We start from the raw sequence: 23,989 nt of genomic DNA, 5'->3' as shown, positions 1-23,989 counted from the left end.
ATCCGGAAGGTTGTTTGTGTCCTCCTCAGTGAATACCGAACCAAAGTATTTGTTCAATTGGTCCGCCATTTCTTTGTTCCCCGTTATGACTTCCCCTGATTCTGACTGCAGGGGACCTACGTTTGTCTTTACTAACCTTTTTCTCTTTACATATCTATAGAAACTTTTGCAATCCGTCTTAATGTTCCCTGCAAGCTTCTTCTCGTACTCCATTTTCCCTGCCCTAATCAAACCCTTTGTCCTCCTCTGCTGAGTTCTAAATTTCTCCCAGTCCCTGGGTTCTCTGCTATTTCTGGCCAATTTGTATGCCACTTCCTTGGCTTTAATGCTATCCCTGATTTCCCTTGATAGCCACGGTTGAGCCACCTTCCCTTTTTTATTTTTACGACAGACAGGAATGTACAATTGTTGTAGTTCATCCATGCGGTCTCTAAATTTCTGCCATTGCCCATCCACAGTCAACCCCTTCAGTATCATTCGCCAATCTATCCTAGCCAATTCACGCCTCATACCTGCAAAGTTACCCTTCTTTAAGTTCTGGACCATGGTCTCTGAATTAACTGTTTCATTCTCCATCCTAATGCAGAATTCCACCATATTATGGTCACTCTTCCCCAAGGGGCCTCGCACAACGAGATTGCTAATTAATCCTCTCTCATTACACAACACCCAGTCTAAGATGGCCTCCCCCCTAGTTGGTTCCTCGACATATTGGTCTAAAAAACCATCCCTTATGCACTCCAGGAAATCCTCCTCTACCGTATTGCTTCCAGTTTGGTTAACCCAATCTATGTGCATATTAAAGTCACCCATTATAACTGCTGCATCTTTATTGCACGCACCCCTAATTTCATGTTTGATGCCCTCCCCAACATCACTACTACTGTTTGGAGGTCTGTACACAACTCCCACTAACGTTTTTTGTCCTTTGGTATTCTGCAGCTCTACCCATATAGATTCCACATCATCCAAGCTAATGTCCTTCCGAACTATTGCCTTAATTTGCTCCTTAACCAGCAATGCTACCCCACCTCCTTTTCCTTTTATTCTATCTTTCCTGAATGTTGAATACCCCTGGATGTTGAGTTCCCAGCCCTGATCATCCTGGAGCCACGTCTCCGTAATCCCAATCACATCATATTTGTTAACATCTATTTGCACAGTTAATTCATCCACTTTATTGCGGATACTCCTTGCATTAAGACACAAAGCCTTCAGGCTTGTTCTTTTAACACCCTTTGTCCTTTTAGAATTTTGCTGTACAGTGGCCCTTTTTGTTCTTTGCCTTGGGTTTCTCTGCCCTCCACTTTTCCTCATCTCCTTTCTGTCTTTTGCTTTTGCCTCCTTTTTGTTTCCCTCTGTCTCCCTGCATTGGTTCCCATCCCCCTGCCATATCAGTTTAAAACCTCCCCAACAGCACTAGCAAACACTCCCCCTAGGACATTGGTTCCGGTCCTGCCCAGCTGGTGTCATTAGGAATGTTAAACCCTTTATTAGGTCACTGTAAAAATTTTATTATATTGTTTCAGCTGTGTCAGCCTCCTTAAAATCACAAAAGCTATTAAAAAGCTTGTGTGAATTTGACAGAGGCAACATATTTGTTAACCCAGTTTCTGTCGAGTCAGCTGCCTCTTTATTTATCTTTCATTTGTTCTCCACGACTTCTTCTGTCTTTTGTACAATCTCCTGAAAGAAGAAGAAACTGGAGCATTACTTTGACAAATATTAGGATGTTGTTGCAAAAAAAAAAATCCTCTGATGAGAACTGTGAAGAAAAAGATATTCTGTAAAATCGAGCTTTGTTCTAATATCAAAACTTCTACTGAAAGGAAATGTGCTACGGGTGCACTGAAATGCACACTCAGCTCTTTGTTGAGTTAAGACAGCACCTGAGTAATGTTTATGCTCATATTTTGCTTTATGTGGATCTATTTGTATGTATTATTTAAAACAAGGATTAAATAAGTGTTCCACGATGTAAGAATACAGAGTAATTCTTAATCAAAACTATTTAAAAGTTGTAAGGTAAATCATGTCTCCCATGCTGCCAGCAGGGAGCTGCACTCCAAAGGACGAGAGGCCAAAGAAGCAGGGCTACAAGGTGCTGAATTTGTGCTGTAAATCAATTCTTCAATTTTTAACTGATCTTTTTTGTTTCCAGTTATCAAACAAGTGGGTCTTTAAGTTATTTTATTAGGCTGATAAATTTGCAACGAGTGGTGGGCTGTATTCCTGTGATTCTCATTGTAAAATTATAAATTATTGGTCTAGTTGGGAGCTGCATGTCTTGAAATTATTTGCTACTGTGCAAACCTGTTCTGTTTTTTTTTTAAAGCCTGAAGAATTAGATTCAGAACTTAGCTAGAAATTTACTCATAATGTTTCACTTCTTTTTCTGTTTTGTGTTGATAATTTCCACATCCAGATAAGCGTACTGACAGATCTGCAGTGTCTGGTGCTATCCGGTTACATATTAGCGTGGAGATAAAAGGAGAAGAGAAGGTAGCACCCTACCATGTTCAGTACACGTGTCTACATGAGGTAATGGATTAGCTGTGAGTTATTAGATGAATGTCCATGTTTTCTCCCCAGTGGGGAGTCCATTGATGTCTTGCAAACATCCTAGATATTGGCCCGGATTTGTGGCGGTAATGACGGTGAAACTGTCATTACCCCTCTGAAACTGACAGCGACTTTAGGTTTTAGCGCATGCACAGATGAGCGCAAAAATCCAGAAGTTTCAGTCAATTATTCCCTGCTCCATCACAGGTTGCACCGTGGAACTCCCCAGTGCAGGCAAACAATCCTTGAGGACAAAAACTTCCCCTATTACGCTGGAATATTGCTATTAAACCTCCTTCCTCCCGCCCAAAATAAAAAGGTTAAGTCTTATTGAAGGAGGTGAAACTGGGTTTTTAATGGTGTATTGACTGCTGAACTACCATTCTGGCCCTGAATTTTATGAGTGGAATGTCAATTCTTTCCATTAATATTAATAAGAATTGCATGGCTTTTATATTTTGTTTAAGTTTGTTTGATACTTCAATTTCTACCTTTTATCCTATATGAATGACACAATCTTTATTTTGCTCTCTGTAAAAAAATTTATAAAAAGTAAATTAAAATTTGTGCATTTTACTTCCTGGTTTACTGTCTGAGAATTCTTCAGTGTGATTGGCTGTTCAGCCTGCTTAATGATATCACTGGACGCTGGAGATTCGCTTGATTTAGCGCCAGATTTAAACAAAGTTTGGGAGAGCTGAAATTGATGCCACAGAGATCGCTATATCTTTGTCGGCAGCTTTCTTCGAGGTCACGGCGAGTGCCGTTGTTTGGCCACTGACTGCATATTCCGGGCCATTATGTTTGTTAAGAACACAAGGGAAGAAAAATTCAGGATTAAAATCTTCAGCTACTGTCTTTTCCCCCAGTGGTGTATCTACTTTGGATGTAACCCATTGAAAAACTGTACTTAATCATAAACAGCATCTTTTCTATAAGTCACGGATACCTGATATCAGTTTTTTTAATAAATCCATTGAGATGTAGGCTGATTTACTGCAAAGTTATGCTTCGAGCTTTCTGGGATGTGAGCAGTCCAGATGGGCCTTTTCCATCAGCTTATTGAATCTCTGACAATTTTAATTGCAGTAATGAATAGATTAGGGTTATTCTTCTACCTATCTTTTTGTATAAATGGCATTAAATGAAAAGGTTTTATTTTTATATATTTATATATTTATTTTGGTTTGTTTTCTTGAAATCAACTGCCAATTGTTACATGTTAAATTTATAGTGATTATAGTATTGTTGAAGCTTGATTTTTCCTGGAGAATTTCATCCTCTATTTCCTTCAGCTTAAAATTTTGCTTTTGTTTTTAGTGACAATCTTGAGATTTTTCACTGGATTGTACAATTGATATCACACCCAATTTATGCCAATATTCAGAGCCAGATTTAGTTGAGGTTGGTTAATGTAACTGTTCCATTAATACACTGGAGAGTTTCACAAATTGGAAGGAACAAAGCAATCCATTTTCTCCTGCTCTCCCACATATATCTTGTCCTGTGTGGCAGTGGTTTTATAGCTGTTTCAATATATGCATATATAAAATATGATTCCAGTGATACAATAATAGCCCTTACAATAGCATAACAATGCCTTAGTTAAAGTTTCAAACAAGTTATATTTTGTATAAGCAGCATTAGTTGTGATTCATTGTCAAAAGAATGTTATGATTTTTGTATACTTATACATACAGAATGAATTTCACTACCTGACGGATATACAAAACAATGGAGTGGTGAAGATCCCAGATGCAAAGGGAGATGATGCCTGGAAGGTTTATTTTGATGAAACTGCCCAAGAAATAGTGGATGAGTTTGCAATGCGATTTGGTGTTGAATCCATTTATCAGGCTATGACGTAAGTTTATGTTTCAGTTAGTACTTTTTGAAAGAATGGGGAAATGATCTATTCAATGCTGGCAATTAGAATGCAACGCTAATGTTTATCCCTTCAATCAAGCACATCCGTGATTAAAAATATTGTAGCAAGGCCCAATCAGAGGATTGTAAAATATGTCAATACTTTCACAAATATTACTATTTTATCTTCAATCCTACAACCAATAAGAACTATTCTTAAATCACGACACTTCATGCCATTGGTATCATAAATATTGTATCCAATAGGTCCCTCAGTAAGAATGCAGTTTGTAAGCATGTGAGATCACTTAACACCACTGAAATCAAAATCATTGGTTGCCAAAGATGTGACTGTCATTCCTGGCAGTATGGTTGCTAAGGGAATGTTTGTTGTTTGCCATATGAATTTTTGCCATGCATAGACAAAAACGATAGAGCCAATGAAAATGATCTACTCTCTATCTATGGGGCTAGATCTTCGGTTTTCAGCAAAAGCGGTAGTTAAACACCAGAATTACCGTTTTCGCTGCACTACCATTTTTAGGCCTAACTTCCGGCCTTTACATCTGTGGTAAAGTTGGCGTTGCATGACGATTCGCTGCGCAAACCACGGGTTTCGGCAACTTTAGTCTGGGGACAGTAACGCTGCGAGAGAGGCCTTGGGACGGGGGAGAAAAAAATTGCAAAAAACAAAAAAAAACATTCAAAAAACCCTTACCTACTAAATCACTGAAAAATAATTAAAGAATAAAAAACTTAATTTACCTTTTTGCAGGTCTTCATACTTACCTCTGCTGCTAGGACTGCACCGACAGGTTTGACCCTGTTGGTATTCTGGGCGTGGCGTAAGGGTCGGGAGGGTGCCGAAAGTGTGACGCAAACCCGGTCTGTGTCGTTGCACGTCGGCGCTCCTTTCCCCAGCGGTACGTGGAAGCGTCGCTGCAAAGAGGTGCCCGAGGATCCCACCGACCGGATTTTCGCCGCGGGGGGTCAAAATCGCAGTGAAAACCCGGTCGCAAAGTTGGTGCAAATCCAGCCCCTAGTTTCATATATTTAGCAAATCACTACTCGATAGCTTGGCAGCTCTAGCCATCACTCGCTTAATATTTCTGTTGCAGTTGCTCTTTTCTTAGTAACTTTCTCTGCCAATTGTTCTCCACTGTACACCTGTTTTGAAGGTGTTGACTGTTTTGCTGGCTTATAGGTATGATCAACGCACCATCTAGTTCCTTGCACATTGCCCATTATTCGTCTTGTTAGTAAGTGTCAGTAGGCTATGATAGGGAGCAGCACAGTGTCCATGTGTGCATCACCAAGAGAGACCAATGGACAGCTAAATATTTGCCTTTACCCTAGCACACTGAGGCCAATTGTAGTGCCACTTATCACAGACCCAACTGAGATTATTTTAGCACAGATAGCACATAACTGGGATTTTTCAGGTTTCAAATGATATAGCTCAGCTATTCATAATTTAAAACAACTATTGGAAGTGCATTTATCTTCAATAGATTCTGTATATTTGAAATATAAATTTAAATTTAGAAAAACTTGCTATTGCCTCTAACTGTTGTATTTCTATTATGCTTTTATAGGCATTTTGCCTGCTTGTCTTCAAAGTACATGTGCCCTGGAGTACCAGCTGTAATGAGCACTTTGTTGGCAAATATCAATGCTTACTATGCGCATACCACTGCCTCTACCAATGTATCTGCCTCTGATCGTTTTTCAGCCTCCAATTTTGGGGTATGTATTATTAACAGGACAGTAATTTTTCACATTTTACGTTGATTCTCAGTAATTCATCTGTGATGTTTTAGAAAATTCACCTCTAATTTCATTGACAAGGACTTCATTAAACCTGATATCAGGCAGCAAGATTGAAATTAGCTTGTATGCAATTTTTCTTTTCTGACTGCAAGGACTGTGAAATTTGAACCAAAATTCCATGGAAAATGTACAGCCTTAATTATTAGAGCAGTATAACGGATGTCAGAATTTGTTAATCGAAAACTATTTTTAACGGGGGCCTTTATCTTGTATCTATCCACTTCCAGAACGGCTAGAGTTAAAAACTGAGATGTTAATCTATCTCACTCCTACTGTACATAGGAAATGATTGTATTTAATAGTGTTATAATAATTCACACTTTTAATTATGGAAGTCATCTGAAGTATTGCCTAATATAATGTTTCTTGCTATGCACTGCATTAATAATTGTTTTCAAATCATCTAATCGGTAATGAGATCAAGACATACAAAATGAGAATACTAGACATGACAAATTGTGGTCTCATTATCTGCACACCATGGCCTAGAGTTTCCTCGACGTTTGCGCCCAGATACATGTAATCTGGCTGCAGTCCAATTGCATGGCTTAAATGATTGCGGAATTTTGGGCATAAGTGAGTTACGGCGTAATTACAGTACGCCAGGCTTCCTTGATCTTTTATAGCCGTCTATCACACCCGATGCTCAAACGAATCTCTAACCATAAAACTGGCAGCTCCTATTGTGCTTGCTCGGGGGTCCAGATTTTCAGGTGCAGCACGAAAGAAAGTCATCCTTCTAGTGTTTTATTGCAATTTTATTAATGTTTTTCCCCCATTTATCCTCACTGAGACCTGCTCTGTATTTTCTGTTTATTTAAAGCATTTTTCTAGCATATGTATAAGTCACATTAAAAATTGAAAAGCTTCCTTGATTGCAGGTTCCCAAACATGCTATGCCAGATAGTCATGAATGGTAGTTAAATCAGTTGAAACTTCAATTTTCATTTTTAAAGAACAAAAAAACGGTGTGGGTTCAGTGCTTTCCTTGGGCCCCAATTGTTTCTACTGATTTACACCCATTTTAGGGTTGGGTATATTCTAATAAGATTGGGGGGGGATGCTTGGACGTAACTTGGCATTGGCAAAATGGACATGACATTGGCCTCAATTCCATGTCTAACTTTGGTTTGTGCCCATGAAGGAACCTCCATGGTATACTGGTGAAACTGTGCTACTTTTAATTAGAACAAATTCTTATGCAGAATAGAACTGGCACATATGAGGGAGCCATCTTTCCAGCACAAAAGCACTCAACACTGTCAATGTCCATCTAATGTTCTAGAGCTGAGCTGGTCTCCAGTCATCTTGGTTAATCCTTGCCACTGGACCATGACCTAGCTCTGTCAAGCCCGTGTGGTGGCTGATGTGCAACGGCCACCACACATTAAAAAAAATCCACACACAGGCATCTTCCACCCTTCAACATGTAGTTCGGGACCTGGAATATCAGGTCCTTCATTGAAACACCTGTGAACTCATCCCTTTTTGGTGTGGAAGCAAGTCATCCTCCATACGAGGGACCAATGTTCTGGATCAACTTTGTAGCACTATTGTGCCAGTATAAAATACCCGATACAAAGGGCTCTTCCCTCAAGTGCACAGCACAGTTTTATGACATGCAGGAAATATTCAGCTTTCTATGATTGACCCTCCACTTTTTAAAACCACCTGACACAATCACTTAGTTTAATGAACTGAAAAATTGAATAAATAGCACTTTAAATTTTTTGTGGTTTATATTACATAATGATGCACCATGTCTTTAAACATAATTTGATTTCAAGCCTGTCAAATCAGACACAATTTGCAAAGAGGGGAATTGACAGGTTGGGAGAGAAGGCTGATGGAGCCCTTCCCAGAGCTCCTAGATCCCAGGGCTTCCCCCAGTGTTGCTAAATCTGTGCCCATGGAAATACTTCTCTGGCATAACGTCTCTGTTTTTAAAGCTCTGATTCACAGTGAGCAATGCAACTGCTAGTATATCTTAAAAGTCATCATTCAATAACTGAAAGTGCCACTTAATTCCTGTAGCATTGTCCCTATCAAATATGTTGATTGCTTTAAAGTAAAACAGCAACAAACCAGATTCAGGAAGGAAGGATGGTATGAATCAAAGTAACGAATGATGCTAGAGAACAGCTGATGAGAAACTACTGAGGTCTTGTGAAAATAACCAACAAGGCAAACCTACCAGTAAGAGAAAGCAGAAGGTGAACCAATCAGGATGTGGCAGAGGAGAGATTCAGCCAGGGATACAGGCAGGTTCAAGATTCAAATGAAGAGGGAGGGATCTGGTGAGTGTCACAGCCTGGATATGGTTAAGGGTTGGTGAATGCTGGAAAGCAACATGAAACAGATAGTACTTTAATGCTGGAGAGGACCATGTTACATGTTCCAGCTGAAGATGACCAGGCACATTGGGATTAACATTTCTCCTTGCTGCCCTGCTTGCTCCTTATTATGATAGCACTCACTACTACAGCCACCCAGTTGAAGTTTAGGGTCAGGCACCCTCCCATCCACCCTGACTGTTTTCATTTCAGGTTGTGGACCAATGCTATCCATTCCCAGCCAGTTTCTTCATCCTGCCTCTGCAGCTCAGTTGAATTTTTGAAAATCAGGCTGACCACACCCCTATTTTCCATAGTAATGCCTACTCTGATCTCCCCAACCCAAGCATCATTAGTTATCCAGTCTTGACCCCTATACACTAATTCGTTCTAGCCTTGGGCCTATTTCCCCCTCCCCCAAAATCATACCTTTCCCAACCAAACCGGGTCCCACACACTTCCATTGAAGCTTTTCCCCTACTCTGACGTGACACTACTTGAATTTTGCCCTTGATTAGCGGAGTTCCTTGTGGGAAATGACTATTAAAGTGCAAAGATAGGATTCTCTAAATGGCTTCCCCACAACCTTGGGGAATTTCTTACTATATAAAGTGTTTCTAGTTTAAGAGGAATGGCTTCCCCCAAATTATTTCTACCCCACCTGCCTTGGGGCAGCAACATTCTTTTTAAAGTGCAGGGTGGAATTTTCCTTTCAATAACTTCCCAGAGCTTTGGCGAAATCCTTGATGTTGAAGCTCCAAAGGCTGGATTTTAGGCTTTTCGGTTTTTGGGACGAAAATGGAGACGGGAATAGTTTCCGCTTTGGTAAGGAAGTTTCGGCATCTGGGCCCTGCGTCAGGGGGCTCAGTGTTAAGGGAGGCGTTATACACTTTTCGTGACGCAAGGATGGGAAATTCGCAAATTAAAGTGCCGGGTTGTGTGTGCTCTGAGAGAGGCCTGCGGGGGATACCTTTATAAAAAAAAAACCCACAAAAACATTCCCAAAACATTGCCCACGCCACCGCAACACAAATCTCTAAAAAATTAAAAGGACAAACACTCGCACTTATCATTGGTGTACTTTACCTTCCTCTGTGCTGCCAGCATGGCTGGACTGCATTAATTTCCCAGGCGGTTATTGCAGACGCACTTCCAGGCGGACGTATCGGGCAAAAGTCCAAACTCCTGTCGGTGTCTCAACGAGAGGCAGACCTGAATGCTGCCTTTCACCCCACTCCGTGCCGAAACCCGGAGCTCCAAATGCTTTAATTAACATCATCATAAGCAGTCCCTCGAAGTGAGGATGACTTGCTTCCACGCCAAAAAGAGATGAGTTCACAGGTGTTTCAATGAAGGACCTAATATTCCAGATCCCGAACTACATCGTGAAGAGTGGAAGATGCCTGTGCTTGGATTTTTTTTAATGTGTGGTGGCCGTTGCACACCAGCCACCACACGGGCTTGACAGAGGTAGGTCTTGGTCCAGTGGCGAGGATTACCCAAGACTAACTGGAGACCAGTTCTGCTGCAGAGACCGACATGCACAGATATCGCAGTGTGGGCTGGCCCATGCTGCCCCTGGGCCCTCGCCTCTTCTGGACCCCAGATTCACGCCTTTCCTGGGCCCCGGTCACTTCCCTCTACAGACTCTTGCTGCTCCTTTGCCCCTCCTGCTGTGCAATCAGCGACCTGGCTTTGTAGCCGTTACTCTCCTGCAGCAGCACGCGCTGCTCCCTGCAGTGGTATGCCGCCGCACGCTGCTCCCTTTCATGGCCCCGGCCTGCTGATGGTCTTGCAGGCCGGGACCGCGCCGATTTCCAGGCCGGGCTGTCGCACGCTGCTCCCTCCAATGGCCCCGGCTTGTTGATGGTCTTGCAGGCTGGGACCGCGTCGATTAACATACTTCCCAAGAATGAGAGAGGGAGGGAGGGAAATTGAAAGCTAACAGATTCATTCTCCTTCACTCCTCGCCCCTGTTCTCTACCCCACCAACCTCAAATGTACATATCTCTCTCTTCACCCCCCCACTGTTCTTCGTACCTCTTCCCATCTTGAGCACCCATGCCTTCCCACTCCTTGCCCTTTGCCACTCTCTTATGCCACCCAAAACCCATTCTTTTCCCCCATTTCTTCCTGCTTTCCTACCACTTTTTACAGATCCTTGCTCTGTACATCCATGCCTTCTCCTCACACTTCCCTCACTACCACAGCCAAACAACCACATCTTCTCCACTCCCACCCCCATGCTTTACTATCAACTGTTGCTAAATCTACCCCCTGTGCTCATCCCTCTCCACAACAGTTTGCCAGGCTCCAGCACTACTAAACTCAACAGTCCCACCCCAGTCTGTTAAATTTAACACTACGCCCTCAATAATACTTAGACCCAGGACCCACCCACTACTGCTGAATCCCATCCATCCTCAATCTACTCCTCACCAGCTGGAACTGCAGATAACTTTTCGTCATTTTCCTGTATAGCCTAGGCCCTAAAGTATTAAATTTTATATATCTTAAGAAACATCTAATAATAATCAAGGCCATTCATTCAAAGTTTGCATGGAAAATAGTCAGAGCTGTGGAAGTTAGCCCCCAAAACACTGCTATAATAGCATGCAATTAAAAACAGAATTTCATATTCAAATTGGCATAAATCATAATACATTGCATTACACAACGCTGCCCTTATTTTTTTTTAAAGCAACTTCTCTAACTCACCGCCAGCAACATTAAGGAGATTGTTAATATATTTGAGATGCATCCATCATTCAGATGTCAGACAAGAACATTTCTGTGTTGCACTTGAAAAAAATGTTTTAAAAGCTGGCTGATCATTTTGAATGTACAGATAATCTTCCCAACAATACAAAATGCTTTCTATTTGATTTCAGAAGTTACACTTTTTTTTTAAAAAAGTAAAAAGTAATCTGACCTCTAATTGCCCTGAGGATCTATCAAAATGTGATTTTTTTCCAATTGACCGAGGAAGCATAACAACAACACTGCAAGGCTTTGAAGGGATGCACTTAGCAGCATATTTCACAATGCATTATATATGGCATAATGATACTGTTCTTATAAAACAGCATGTCCTCCAGTCTACTGTGAACAATATGATGAGAGATCTGCTGGTATATTAAGAATATGAAACACTTGAGAATTTCTTATGATAATTAAGTACACAATCATTCACATTAAATCCTTCTTTAGCTGCTGGATCTTAATTCCAGTGCTCTTTATTTTTTATGGAAAATCTTAAAGAACAGATTATATCATGCTGTTCACATACCTAGAACCTGGAGTTGTGTTCAGTGGAACATTTTTCCAATTGTATCACCTAGTGTAATATGGGTATTTGCACAATAAGAGTCCCTGTACACTTACCCCAATTTCACTGCACCAGTGTGAGGCTGTCCACTTTCTCACACCAGCCATTGCTATGACCTCTGAATAAGATTCCAAATTTCATGCCAGATTCTGAATAATTTTATGCTGATCTCTGGACAATAGAAACTGGGTTGATAATGCCCAAATGCCTTTCTACTTCGGATCCTTGCAGATAAGTAGAGAGAGGAAGCTTGATTTCTATTAGTCTCGGCTGGATTTGAATTTGGGCTCCAGAATTGAATAGATAATTCCCTATGTTCAAGATTCTATGTACCATTAAAAGTGGGTTATAATATTGGGAAAAAAATATTTATATATTGTAAACTTTATATTATAATAGAATCTGAAATTGGCTTACATATAGAATAATGTGTTCTGCTGATGTCCCAAACCATTGTTTGTCAGCTGATAAATCTTATAGCCATTTACTGACTGCCCTACCACCCACATTATGACTTTACTGACAGTCACTTTGTAAATTAGTTCCCAGTAAAATAACCAATTAGCTGTTATGATTTTATAGACCCTTCCTCCCACACATTAAGATTTAAATCAATGTGCTGTAAAAATATAGGTGTTTAGAAAGGTTAATTAAAATTTTATAGCTGATTTGCATTCTATTCTATCTGGATTTATACAGCTACTGAAAATGCACAGTAATCATTCTGAAAATTAGAGTAATAATTTATAAAGACACAATACTTCTTGGCACATGACCTGTTAAAATGAATAATATATGAATTGCATACCATCAAAATAAATGTTAATTAACTACTTTAGTCACTGAATTTGGTAGTTTAAGATTAACATTCTTTGTTACTTTGTGGCTTGAGTCTCAAAATTTGCAATGAAAACAATGTATGTATTGGGAGAAAATCGAATGTAAAGTATGAATTATTTTGACACCCTGAAACCTGAGGTCCCTGATAGCTGGGACTAATAATCCATACTGACGACAAAATAAATCACTATTATCGAGGTTTAAGACAGCCAAATATGTCTTGCCAAATTTGCAAGGACTGCATTTCTGATTGTTCTTGTGTAATTCTCATTCTTCCATAGATCTGATCCTTTGTACACCGCTGGCATGCTGGGAAAAATTATTTAGAATTACCTTTTAAGATATTTTCTGACATCTTGGACATCAGCCATGTGACCAATCTCACTCTCATTTATACTGGGGCAAATTTCTGTAACAGAAGATGAACTGTTGGGTATTCATAGTGGCTGAGGTGAAGTAAAGGATCATGTGTTCTCAGATTTATATTTTCCTCCAGAAATTTGAGATAGAAGAACATCTTCACTGTGTGGATGATTGTGGTGCTCTAGCTAGTTATATGGAAAACAAATCTTTCTATCAATCTCAGCAGCTGTTTATTTTATGTAATCCTAAGATATTTGGGAAGCCTGTCACTAAAACATGGCTTCCCTGATGGCTTCTTGAATGTATATTACTTTGTTGCCATGTAACTGGCAGGAAACACAACATGAAAAGTCATTCCATAATTGCATCTTGGGTATTCCTGAAACAAGTGTCCATAGATAATCATCATCATCATCATAGGCGGTCCCTCGAATGAGGATGACTTGCTTCCACATGAGTTCATAGGTGTTTCAATGAAGGACCCGATATTCCAGTCCTGAACTCCAGTTGAAGGGTAGAAGATGCCTGTGCATGGATTTTTTTAACGTGTGGTGACCGCTGCACACCAGCCACCACACGGGCTTGACAGAACTAGGCCTTTATCCAGTGGCAAGGGTTGAACCAGGACGACTGGAGACCTGCTCTGCTGCACGGACCTAGTGCCCACACATATTGCAGTGTGGGCAGGCCCGTGCTGCCCCTGGGTCCTCGGCTCTTCTGAGCCCCATACCCTCATTTGCTGCACCTCCGCCACGATCTCCCGCCGCTCCTCCGCCATGACCTCCCGCCGCTCCTCCGCCACGACCTCCCGCCGCTCCTCCGCCACGACCCCTCGCCGCTCCTCCGCCAGTCCAATGATGTCACTTGCCACACACACCGAGCTTTCTGAGAAATAAACCAGGTGTTGGGGGAAGAGAGGGAGAAAGTGTAAAGGGGATCGGGTTGGAAGAACGCTATCCATTTTACCATCTGGATCACATTCTTGCTCTCACCCCCACTTTAAACATGGATGACGGTCTTCCCCTAACCCCACTGTGCTCTTTATGCACTTTACCCTCCTTCCCTGACCCACTGAGTTCCTGACCTCTTCCTGAGTTCCCTCTTTCACTCTGCCTCCTCTCAGTCTCTATTCCCCTCTCTCCGCCAGTCTCTCTCTTTCTCCCTCTCTCTCTGCCACTCTCTCCCCACTCTCTCTCTCTGCCACTCTCTCCCCACTCTCTCTCTCTGCCTTCTCTCCCCCACTCTCTCTCTCTGCCTTCTCTCCCCCACTCTCTCTCTGACTCCTCTCTCTCTGACTCCTCTCTCTTTCTGACTCCTCTCTCTCTGACTCCTCTCTCTCTCTGCCCCACTCTCTCTCTCTGCCCCACTCTCTCTCTCTGCCCCACTCTCTCTCTCTGCCCCACTCTCTCTCTCTGCCCCACTCTCTCTCTCTGCCCCACTCTCTCTCTCTGCCCCACTCTCTCTCTCTGCCCCACTCTCTCTCTCTGCCCCACTCTCTCTCTCTGCCCCACTCTCTCTCTGCCCCACTCTCTCTCTCTGCCCCACTCTCTCTCTGCCCCACTCTCTCTCTGCCCCACTCTCTCTCTGCCCCACTCTCTCTCTGCCCCACTCTCTCTCTGCCCCACTCTCTCTCTGCCCCACTCTCTCTCTGCCCCACTCTCTCTCTCTGCCCCACTCTCTCTCTCTGCCCCACTCTCTCTCTCTGCCCCACTCTCTCTCTCTGCCCCACTCTCTCTCTCTGCCCCACTCTCTCTCTCTGCCCCACTCTCTCTCTCTGCCCCACTCTCTCTCTGCCCCACTCTCTCTCTGCCCCACTCTCTCTCTCTGCCCCACTCTCTCTCTCTGCCCCACTCTCTCTCTCTGCCCCACTCTCTCTCTCTGCCCAACTCTCTCTCTCTGACTCTCTCTGTTTCCCCCCCCCACTCTCTCTCTTCCCCCCCCACTCTCTCTCTCCCTCCCCTCCCCCCCACTCTCTCTCTCCCAGTCTCTCTCTGACTCTCTCTCTCTTTCCCCCAGTCTCTCTCTCTCTCCCCCAGTCTCTCTCTCTCTCTGGCTCTCTCTCTCCCTGTCTCTGCCATTCTCTCACCAGATTTCCTCTCTCAGAAGGCCGCAAAAATGTTCGTGTAGATAATCTCAGCGATATTCTAGGCAAAAGTCCTGGAGGCTCCTTTAGTTGATTTAGCAGCTCCATGCTCAAGTGGCTGCTCCAGGCACAGCAATGTGGTTCGACCCAACTTCCGGCTCCCTCATTTATCATACTGTGCATGCGCTATCGTATCGAGCGCACATGCGCAAAAAGGGGCAAAATCCTTGGCGCACATGCGCAGAAGTACACACAAATTTTTGTGCAGATAATCACTCCGGGGAAAATAAAGGTCTGTGCCATACCATAGTGTTGTAGTAATTATGTGTACAAGTCATGGTACTTCTTTAGCTGCTCTGTTGTGATGAATGAAGGAGCATCGATTCTGTTCAGAATAATCTGTTCCAAATTACTTATTTTGGTTTGAGATGATATACTAACTATTACTTAGATATACAGATAATTACTGAAAGCTGACTGCCTATTTTAACTAATTGGGCAGATTTTGTTTCCAATGAAATCAATGGAAATTAAAATTGGGTAGTTTCAAAAAAAAGGCAGCTGATCGGTGACGAGAGTTTAACAGCTAACCGGAAGGTTGAAAATTTACCCTCCTGTTCCAAATCAATGTTAAAATATTTCTGTTATTTCTTGCAGAAAGAGAGGTTTGTAAAACTTCTGGACCAACTGCACAATTCTCTTCGTATTGATCTGTCAATGTATAGGGTGAGTTTTGACACAATATCATCATCATTTTTTTTCCACCTTAGCAGAATTATGTCATAGTTAAAAGTACAAATAAAAGTCCCGATTAGAAATTTTAAAAATGATATAGTACAAAAGATACTGTGTTAATGTCATTCATCCTGTCGGGGTGACCTAAATTTTACTGGATTGAGACAGGTAGCAAACCGGCTACAATAAAGGAAAATACAAAGGAGAAATAAGCATCTAGTTTAGATCTTCAGGTTTGGCATTCCAGAATGAGATGCTGATTTGCGTGTTTGGGCTTCTGTTGGTGTAATATTCTTTTCATTACAGAATTAATCTACTGCATTAACTAAATTGACACTGAAATATAAAGTGTTAAACAAGTTGTCATGCAGATATTTTGCGGTTAACCATTCCCAGAAGTTCCATCCCTATTGCACCTTTTGTGTATGTAAGAGAGTTGTAGCAGTACAAAAAGAAGTTAATGTTGAACCCCGGCTAACCTTCCGGGTTGCTGACCACCACTAATGGAAAGGGATAGCGGCAGAATTAATTTCTTCTCGGTAGGCTCAAGCTGACAGCAGGAAATTGCTTCTGCCTGTTTGAACTGAAAGGGCTGTGTCAGGAATCAGATATCCAGAATGGAGATACCATTTAATGTACGACGAAGGTAATTGTACCGAAGTTAAAGTCATACTGTTGAGACAATATTAACATTTTTGTTTAATTATTCTAAGGAGACCCATAAAGTAGCACATTTACTTTGAGCATATTTGTTCTCAAATTAAACCTAAGATGTACAGTTGTGTTATACAAAAAAAAGTTATGTACACATGCGAATCCATGACTCTCCAATTTGAGCCGGCTGCCTTCAGCACCCCTCAGGTAAGTCTTGGGGTGGGGTGGGAGGTGGTGAGGGACTAATGCAGGCCAACAGCAGCCTGCAGTATTGTGGAACTAGGAGGAGAACCTCTGCTCCTCCCAGCTCCACATAAATGTAAGTTTTTTAAAAAGCATACCTTTTTGTTGGCAGTCTCCTGTGATCCCTTTAAGAACCACTGGTTAAGCCGTGGAAGAACCTAAATAACTGAGCGGAGCCGGCCCAGCCCACGCTCCTCTTGATGCTAACCAATTTCAAGAATGGGTCTTGAAACAGACGTTAGGCCCTTCACTAGCATTTGCAAGGGGCTAATGCATATTTTAGACATAATGGGGTTGGATGTATTTCAAGCTCCCTTTGGTCACAGGACACAACATCATGAAATTGGTGCTAGTTTTGCACCTGAAAAACGGGTGCAGTGGGGGTCAATTTCCAGGCCATAAAGTTGAGTCCTAGTGTTTGGTGGAGTTTCTTCCCTTTTACAAGAGGTTATTATAAATTCTGCCACTTTTTGTGACTGAATCTACAATGCGTTCAGTTGTCTTGCACGGCCAGTCTTTGCTGCAGCAAGTTTACTTCATATATAATTGTAATATTATTACCATAAATTACACTATTGCCTCCTCCATGCATGAGCGGGTAGAAGTGTAATTTGATAGAATAGAAAAGCCTAGTTTAATAACTGATGGTTATTTTAATGATTCATAGACTTAGCCATCTGCACATAATTTACTTCTGTGTCATAAGAGTTGCACCTAGGGCATCGGGATAGATAAAATAAAAAGTATGATTAAGATTAATACATAAAGAGATATCTGTGAAAGTCAGTTACCTGAAACATAGACCAAATGAATATACAAAAAAAATTTGCTCTGGTTGAGTTTGTTGCATGGTACAAGAATGCTGATATATGGAGTTGAAACGCTGACCACCTGGATTGCACCCAATTAGATTGTGCTCTATACTTTGTAATGCTACTAAAATTTGCATGGATTTGTTCTATTTTATTTAAAAATGTAGTTTTGAAATTGCAGATAAAATACTTCCTTTTAAACAGAATAATTTCCCAGCGAGCAGTCCTGAAAGGCTACAAGATTTGAAGTCTACAGTTGATCTTTTAACCAGTATAACCTTCTTTCGAATGAAGGTAAGTTAATCAATATGATATAATATTTATCTAATACTGTACAGTTGACATGGTTTAGAACTGAGAAACATGCTGCTTGAGCATCAAATACAGTCACAACATTAAAACACATCGGCCTGAAGCAAAAGATCGAGGAATTTCAAGTGCAAATTACATCCCACAAATCAAGTTTCTGCGATCTTTTGTGCTACTTTAAAAAACATGGCACTGGAAGCCCCCCTCCCTCCACCCACAAAACTGGCCACACCCCAAGGTAAATTAATCACCATGGCGAGCTTCCACTAATTGCGTCCAAATGCGGACCTTCAAAGAGAATCTTGATCAGCTATTTTTTAGGCGCAAGGGCACTGATGGGCACCTTTTAAAAGCTTTTAGTTTTTAATTTATTAAGAAACTGACTATTGTACATCAATTTAAAATTGGGTTACTCACAAGTGGTGGACTCTGATTAAAAATGCTTATTTTTGTGATAAACCCATTTTCAGCTGTATTAATAAAACTGCACCAGGTTACCACTCTTAATTGTATCAAGGAATACTTTTTAATGCAATTTTAAAAAAAAAAATTACATTCTAAATCGCTGCCCGATTGTACTGGTTCATGGAAGATTTTACGTTTGGCGATATGCAAATGAGTTTGAGCAGAAACCTGAGACAAAACTAGCACAATTTTGAGTGCTATTTGCGCATGGATCACTAATTGCATCCTAAATGGATACACCAGAATAATCAAAATCCATTATTAGCACTTATCAGTACTTTCTACAATATCGAATCATCATCATCATAGGCGGTCCCTCGAAACAAGGATGACTTGCTTCCACGCCAAAAAAAAGACGAGTTCACAGGTGTTTCAATGAAGGACCCGAACTACAGCCTGAAGGGTGGAAGGTGCCTGTGCTTGGATTTTTTTTAACGTGCACACCAGCGACCACACGGGCTTGACAGATCTAGGTCTTGGTCCAGTGGCATGGATTACCCAAGACAACTGGAGACCACCTCTGCTCCCCGAACTTGCGCCTCCCCTGGGCCCTGACCTCGTCCCTCCACAATCTCTCGCCGCTCCTTCGCCCCGACCTCGCCGGTCCTGCTGTATCTGCCCACACTCCAATCACCGACCTGGGTCTTGATGACGTCACTCTTCACAGCCCTCCTGCACAAGCTCGCGCTGTACCTTGTAGTGGCATGCTACCACGCTGCCCATGGCCGCCGCTCGCCGCTCCTTTTAAGGCCCGACCTGCCGCTGATATTCCCTCGCAGGTCGGGGCCTCCGCTCTGCTCCTAGGCCACCGCTCGACGCACCTTTTATGGCCCCGACCTGCCGCTGATATTCCCTCACAAGTTGGGGCCTCCACGCCGATTACAGAATACTACAGCGGGCAATATATCAAAGAGAGATCTTATTACCGACTAGTTCTACAATTTTGTTAAAGGGATCTGTGAGTTTATCAGTTGGTAAGTAATCAAATATGAAATTGTGTGTTTTGGGCGAGGTGACCTGGCTGGCATGATATTGACTTGGAACACATAAGGGGCAGATAGGTGAGGAGGGCTGAACAGGGCACCTGTGAATTGTTGTACACTTGAGAGGGAAATTGCTGTTTAGGAAAATAGAGCCCAAATTTGGTCCACCTGTTTTTTCAGCGCACTCACGTGAGATGCACCGACTTCCTATGATCCAAACAGCGCCAAAAAGATGTCCCTGGATTCTGGCCCCTCTGCCGACTCTCCTGGGGCTTGGCATGGCATGGCGAGTCCATTGGTGGACGGAGCTAGAGCCCTGCGCCTAAAAGAGTGCCGGCAGCTGTCCACATGCACAGTAGAGCGTTCGCGCATGCGCAGTAGCTCCTCCCATGATTCTGATGATGCGTGCCTGCAACGTGGGACCCAACACGTCCCGCCCCTATCCCGAGCCGAGTGGCCTGCCGCACAGGCCGTTCGCTGCCTTCCCGCGCTGAGGGCTACAAGAAACAGGTTGGTGCGGGGAGACTTTTGATCGGGGTGGGGGGGGGCGACAGGGAAGGAGGAGAGTTTTGATCCGGGGGGGGAGGAGAGAGGAGAGTTTTGATGGGGAGAGGGGGTGGGGGGGGGAAGGAGGAGAGTTTTGATGCGGGGGGAGGAGTGAGGAGAGTTTTGATGGAGGGGTGGGGGGAGAAGAGAGGAGAATTTTGATGGGGAGGGGGAGAGGAGAGTTTTGAGGGGGGGAGGGTGTGATAACTGTGTCGCCAGTAATTTTAATGAGCTTACTCAAGACTTTCCTTAACCCTGTTGATGAAAATACTTTCCGACGAGCAGGATATTTTGAAAAATTATGTAAATATGTTTTGTCTCTTTTTACTACTTTTATTTTTGTAGATTAAGCTTCCATGAATGCTTCTGTTGTATAGTAAATTAACTTTGTGAAGTTTGTCAGTCCTGTATAGCTGTTTGATCCTATTCACATTCTTCAGTCAAGTTATTAAGTACCTACCTGCGCTGATTTCTTAACTCTCCGCAAGGGTTTTCTGTGCGGATTTTTAAGATACTCCAGAAAAATCAAGTTGCTCCAAAAAAAACAGAGTAACTCCTGGGTAAATTTGGCCCTTTGAAACAGATACACGCACATGATATATTAGCCTTGTATATCCTTCCCGAGATGTCTGAAGCACCTTCTGTTGCCATTCCTATATATCCCAACTATTTACGCACCAGTATTAATTTTAGAGTACTCACCAGACGGTCCTGTAGCTTTTATCATTCCTTTTCTGGGTGTGATCAAAACCATCTCCTTTAAATTTCCCACACTTCTGCTTCTTATAAAAAAAACAAATGGCTACTTTTCTTGTTGGTGAGGGGGCATAATCAAGCAATGGATGATTTAGGATCTAACCAAAGAACAAGACAATTACCAGACATTGCGTTTACTAAGTGACTTCTGTGCAAATAAGCAACCTGAATACTGATCGGGGTCAGTGTGATCTCCTAGACTAATTTTGATCGTCTAAAGTGGTCGGAGAGGAATTTCCCCTAATTGGCCTCAGCTTTTATCTGGTTTCTCACTGCTCCCAGGAGATTACATGGCTCTGGTTGGGCAGTGAGCCTGTATTGTGATGCATAAAGGGCAGGCGTGATGGACCAGTTGGTCTTTTCCTGTCCATTTTTGTAAGTTCATATGTAATGTTGGGAAGAAATACCAGCATTCATCCACTCTTTACTCATTTCTAACCCTGGAAACAAGACAATGGGTCACTCACTGTCCTAGAATTGGTGTGGGTAGATAGCAGGTAAAGCGTGTGCCAGGCCCAGCACTAAGGGAGGAGAAAACACCAATTATATTCCCCTTTCTTGACCTTGAGTAATGCTGCAGGAGATCAATGACTTCAATTTAAAATATATCGCTACCAAAATTCGTAGATAGATCTGGCTATTAAAGTAAGTAAGATGTGGGCTTCACAACTTTGCTGATAAATGATTCACAGATATTGCCATCTATCCAAGCCACTGTTTCTTTGGAGATTATAGAAATATTTAAATTATGTAGGTGGAATCTACACATTACAAAAATCCAATGTGAATGTTAAGAATAAGGAAATGTAGAAATTTAAGGAGATGGAATGTATATATTAAAAGCCTTGGGATATAAATTAAGCAAATTTGGGTTGGAAAGAAAATTAAATGGAAGATGGGGAAATCGGCTCCAATTAGTACATGGTCACTTCCTGAGGTATTACTATGCCTCGTGATTTCTTGATTACACAGTCAAAAAGGTCAGAGCAGTCCATGGAAAACACAGGATTGAAGATTCCTTTGTTCCTCAACTGTAGGAACAACATGTTGTTTTCTTTAAAGCAAGTAAAATTCAGCTGTGAAAGATTTTCAGTTTTGCATATCGATTCTTATGTGTGTCAAAATCTACAGTGATACTGAGGGAGTGCTGCCTGTTGGAGGCATTAAGAAAGTACAGAACAATGTCTTACAATTTTGTAATATTTTAAGACTTATTTCGTACTCTTTTCTTAGGTCCAGGAACTGCAGAGCCCACCACGGGCCAGTCAAGTAGTGAAGGATTGTGTCAAAGCTTGTCTGAATTCCACTTATGAATACATCTTCAATAACTGCCATGAACTGTACAGCCGAGAATATCAGACAGATCCAGTAAGTCCATATCCTATTTATAAGTTACATTATTTGATTCAAAGTAGGAAATTCTAGAAGGATTCTATGTTTTTTTTAAATAATTTGATATGCAGCCTTTATTTTTACTTTGATGTCTAACCGTTCCTTTTTCCTGACATACACAGTGTAGAATGTAATGGGGTTTAATTAGTCTGAAGGGAAAAGAATCCTTCCAGCCCTGCTCATACTTCGCACTGTGACAGAAATAGCATAACAGAACTGCACTTAGATGAAATTAAAATTAATTTACTGTAGCATGTTCATTAAAATACCAGGATACTTTAGAAAGGTGTGTACATTAATAAAATTATCGCATATTAACAGTAGCTAACCTCCACATTCAGGGATCCTTGTGGCATGGCCCTATTCCATTTTTAAAAAAACAATTAGATGATTTAGAGTAATATGTTTTCAGATGTTTGAAATTCCCTTAAGGCTGCCTTTATAACTTTGAACCAGTGTATCAGATCAACAACGGCCCGACACCCTTAGCATTTTGACAAAGTGAAACCTCTTAAAGTAGGTGGTTTCCTCAGCTGTCTGGTTTTGCATCAGGTAAAGTGTAACTCAGAATGATGCAAATATGTTTATCCCATGAGACAATTTTTTTTGGTATTAAGTCTGTGTCCATGTGTTTCCTTGAAAAATGGTAATTATAGTTTAGAGATAGTGGGAGTAATTTTAACCCCCATAAATGGGTGGGTTAGGGTCAGGTGAGATGTAAAAATGTTTTAAATCTCAAATCCAACGCCAACCCACTTCCAACCCACCAACTTCCAGGTATAACGGAGGCGGGACCGGCCAGCCAACCCATTTAAATATTATAATGAGTCTGGGAGCCTCAGATTTAACATGTCTTGCAGGATTAACCCGAGTCAACCAAGTTTCCCAGGCATCGGGAAACCCTGCAGCTCATGGAAGGCAAGGACTGCTTCCGCTATAAGGTAAGTCCCTTTGCAGAACTGCTTGTGGGCCAGGAGGAGCAGGTGTGCTTGTAACCAACCCACCAAGCTAGCTGCTTCCCTGCCATCGGACCACAACCCCCTCCTTCGCTCCCCCCCAACCCCCGTCATCGGATCTTCCACACTCCCCCACCCCAAGACCCCGTGGGGTCAAGAATCGCCCTTCCCTTTCTACACCCCCCCACGCTCCCACTAGCAATTGCAGGCTCCCTACCTGCTCCAGAGCGTTCCCCTTCTGACTGGGAGCCAAGCCTATCAATCAGGCTAACTTCCAGGTGGGGAAACTGTCAGGGATCAAAAAGACACACATGCTGGAGTCAACACAGCTGTGGGGAAACCCAGACTTCCCGAACTGTAAAACCCTGCTTGGAAACTCTGCCCCTGTTCGTATTGGGTCCAGTAAGCTGAGTCTCAGTAAGCTTTTGGTCCCAGTTTAATCAAATTACAGGACAAGGGGAATCTTGTATGTTGATTCTATGGTTAGGTATCAAATTCAGACTATTAAGATGTCCAAAACCTCAGTTCATGCTACACCTTGAGCACCTAAATGTTTAAAATGGATATCAATGCTTTCACTGTTGAAGGTCAAACCATTTCTTCTCAAAGGAGAAGACATCTTATAACCTAGAGAATCTCTTGAGGTATTCCATTCCTTTTCATTGTTAGGTACCAGTAGGAGCGCTGTAAAGAATTATTTCCTCGTAACTTACCACCATACTGCATGTTTCCAAGAATTTACTAAAGAAAGCTGCAAAGATTTCGTGTGGGTTTTGTTAAATAAGACACATAGGTTCATACAGTATGTAAGTTTGGTCATTGTATATTATTAGTCTCTTGCCTTCTTTTTGCTTCTGTATACTATTCTGTAATTTGTTGCAATAAGCTTGTTAAAATAGATAAAATCTTATACACATTGGTTTGGCGGCATAT

General features: G+C 42.0%; 1 protein-coding gene across 1 annotated transcript in view; it reads left to right on the top strand.

Moving 5' to 3' along the window:
* Positions 1–23,989, top strand: part of unc13a (unc-13 homolog A (C. elegans)) — a 471,750-nt gene that overhangs the window by 335,495 nt on the left and 112,266 nt on the right. The window contains exons 19-24 of the mRNA XM_070859800.1: positions 2,426–2,541; positions 4,263–4,426; positions 6,024–6,174; positions 15,863–15,931; positions 17,854–17,943; positions 21,942–22,076. Of these exons, the coding sequence (XP_070715901.1) occupies positions 2,426–2,541; positions 4,263–4,426; positions 6,024–6,174; positions 15,863–15,931; positions 17,854–17,943; positions 21,942–22,076 (725 nt within the window). The remainder of the gene's footprint in view (positions 1–2,425; positions 2,542–4,262; positions 4,427–6,023; positions 6,175–15,862; positions 15,932–17,853; positions 17,944–21,941; positions 22,077–23,989) is intronic.

Source organism: Pristiophorus japonicus, chromosome 18 (assembly GCF_044704955.1).
Source record: "Pristiophorus japonicus isolate sPriJap1 chromosome 18, sPriJap1.hap1, whole genome shotgun sequence".
NCBI classification, from domain to species: Eukaryota; Metazoa; Chordata; class Chondrichthyes; family Pristiophoridae; genus Pristiophorus; species Pristiophorus japonicus.
This window is presented reverse-complemented; position numbering and strand designations above follow the sequence as displayed.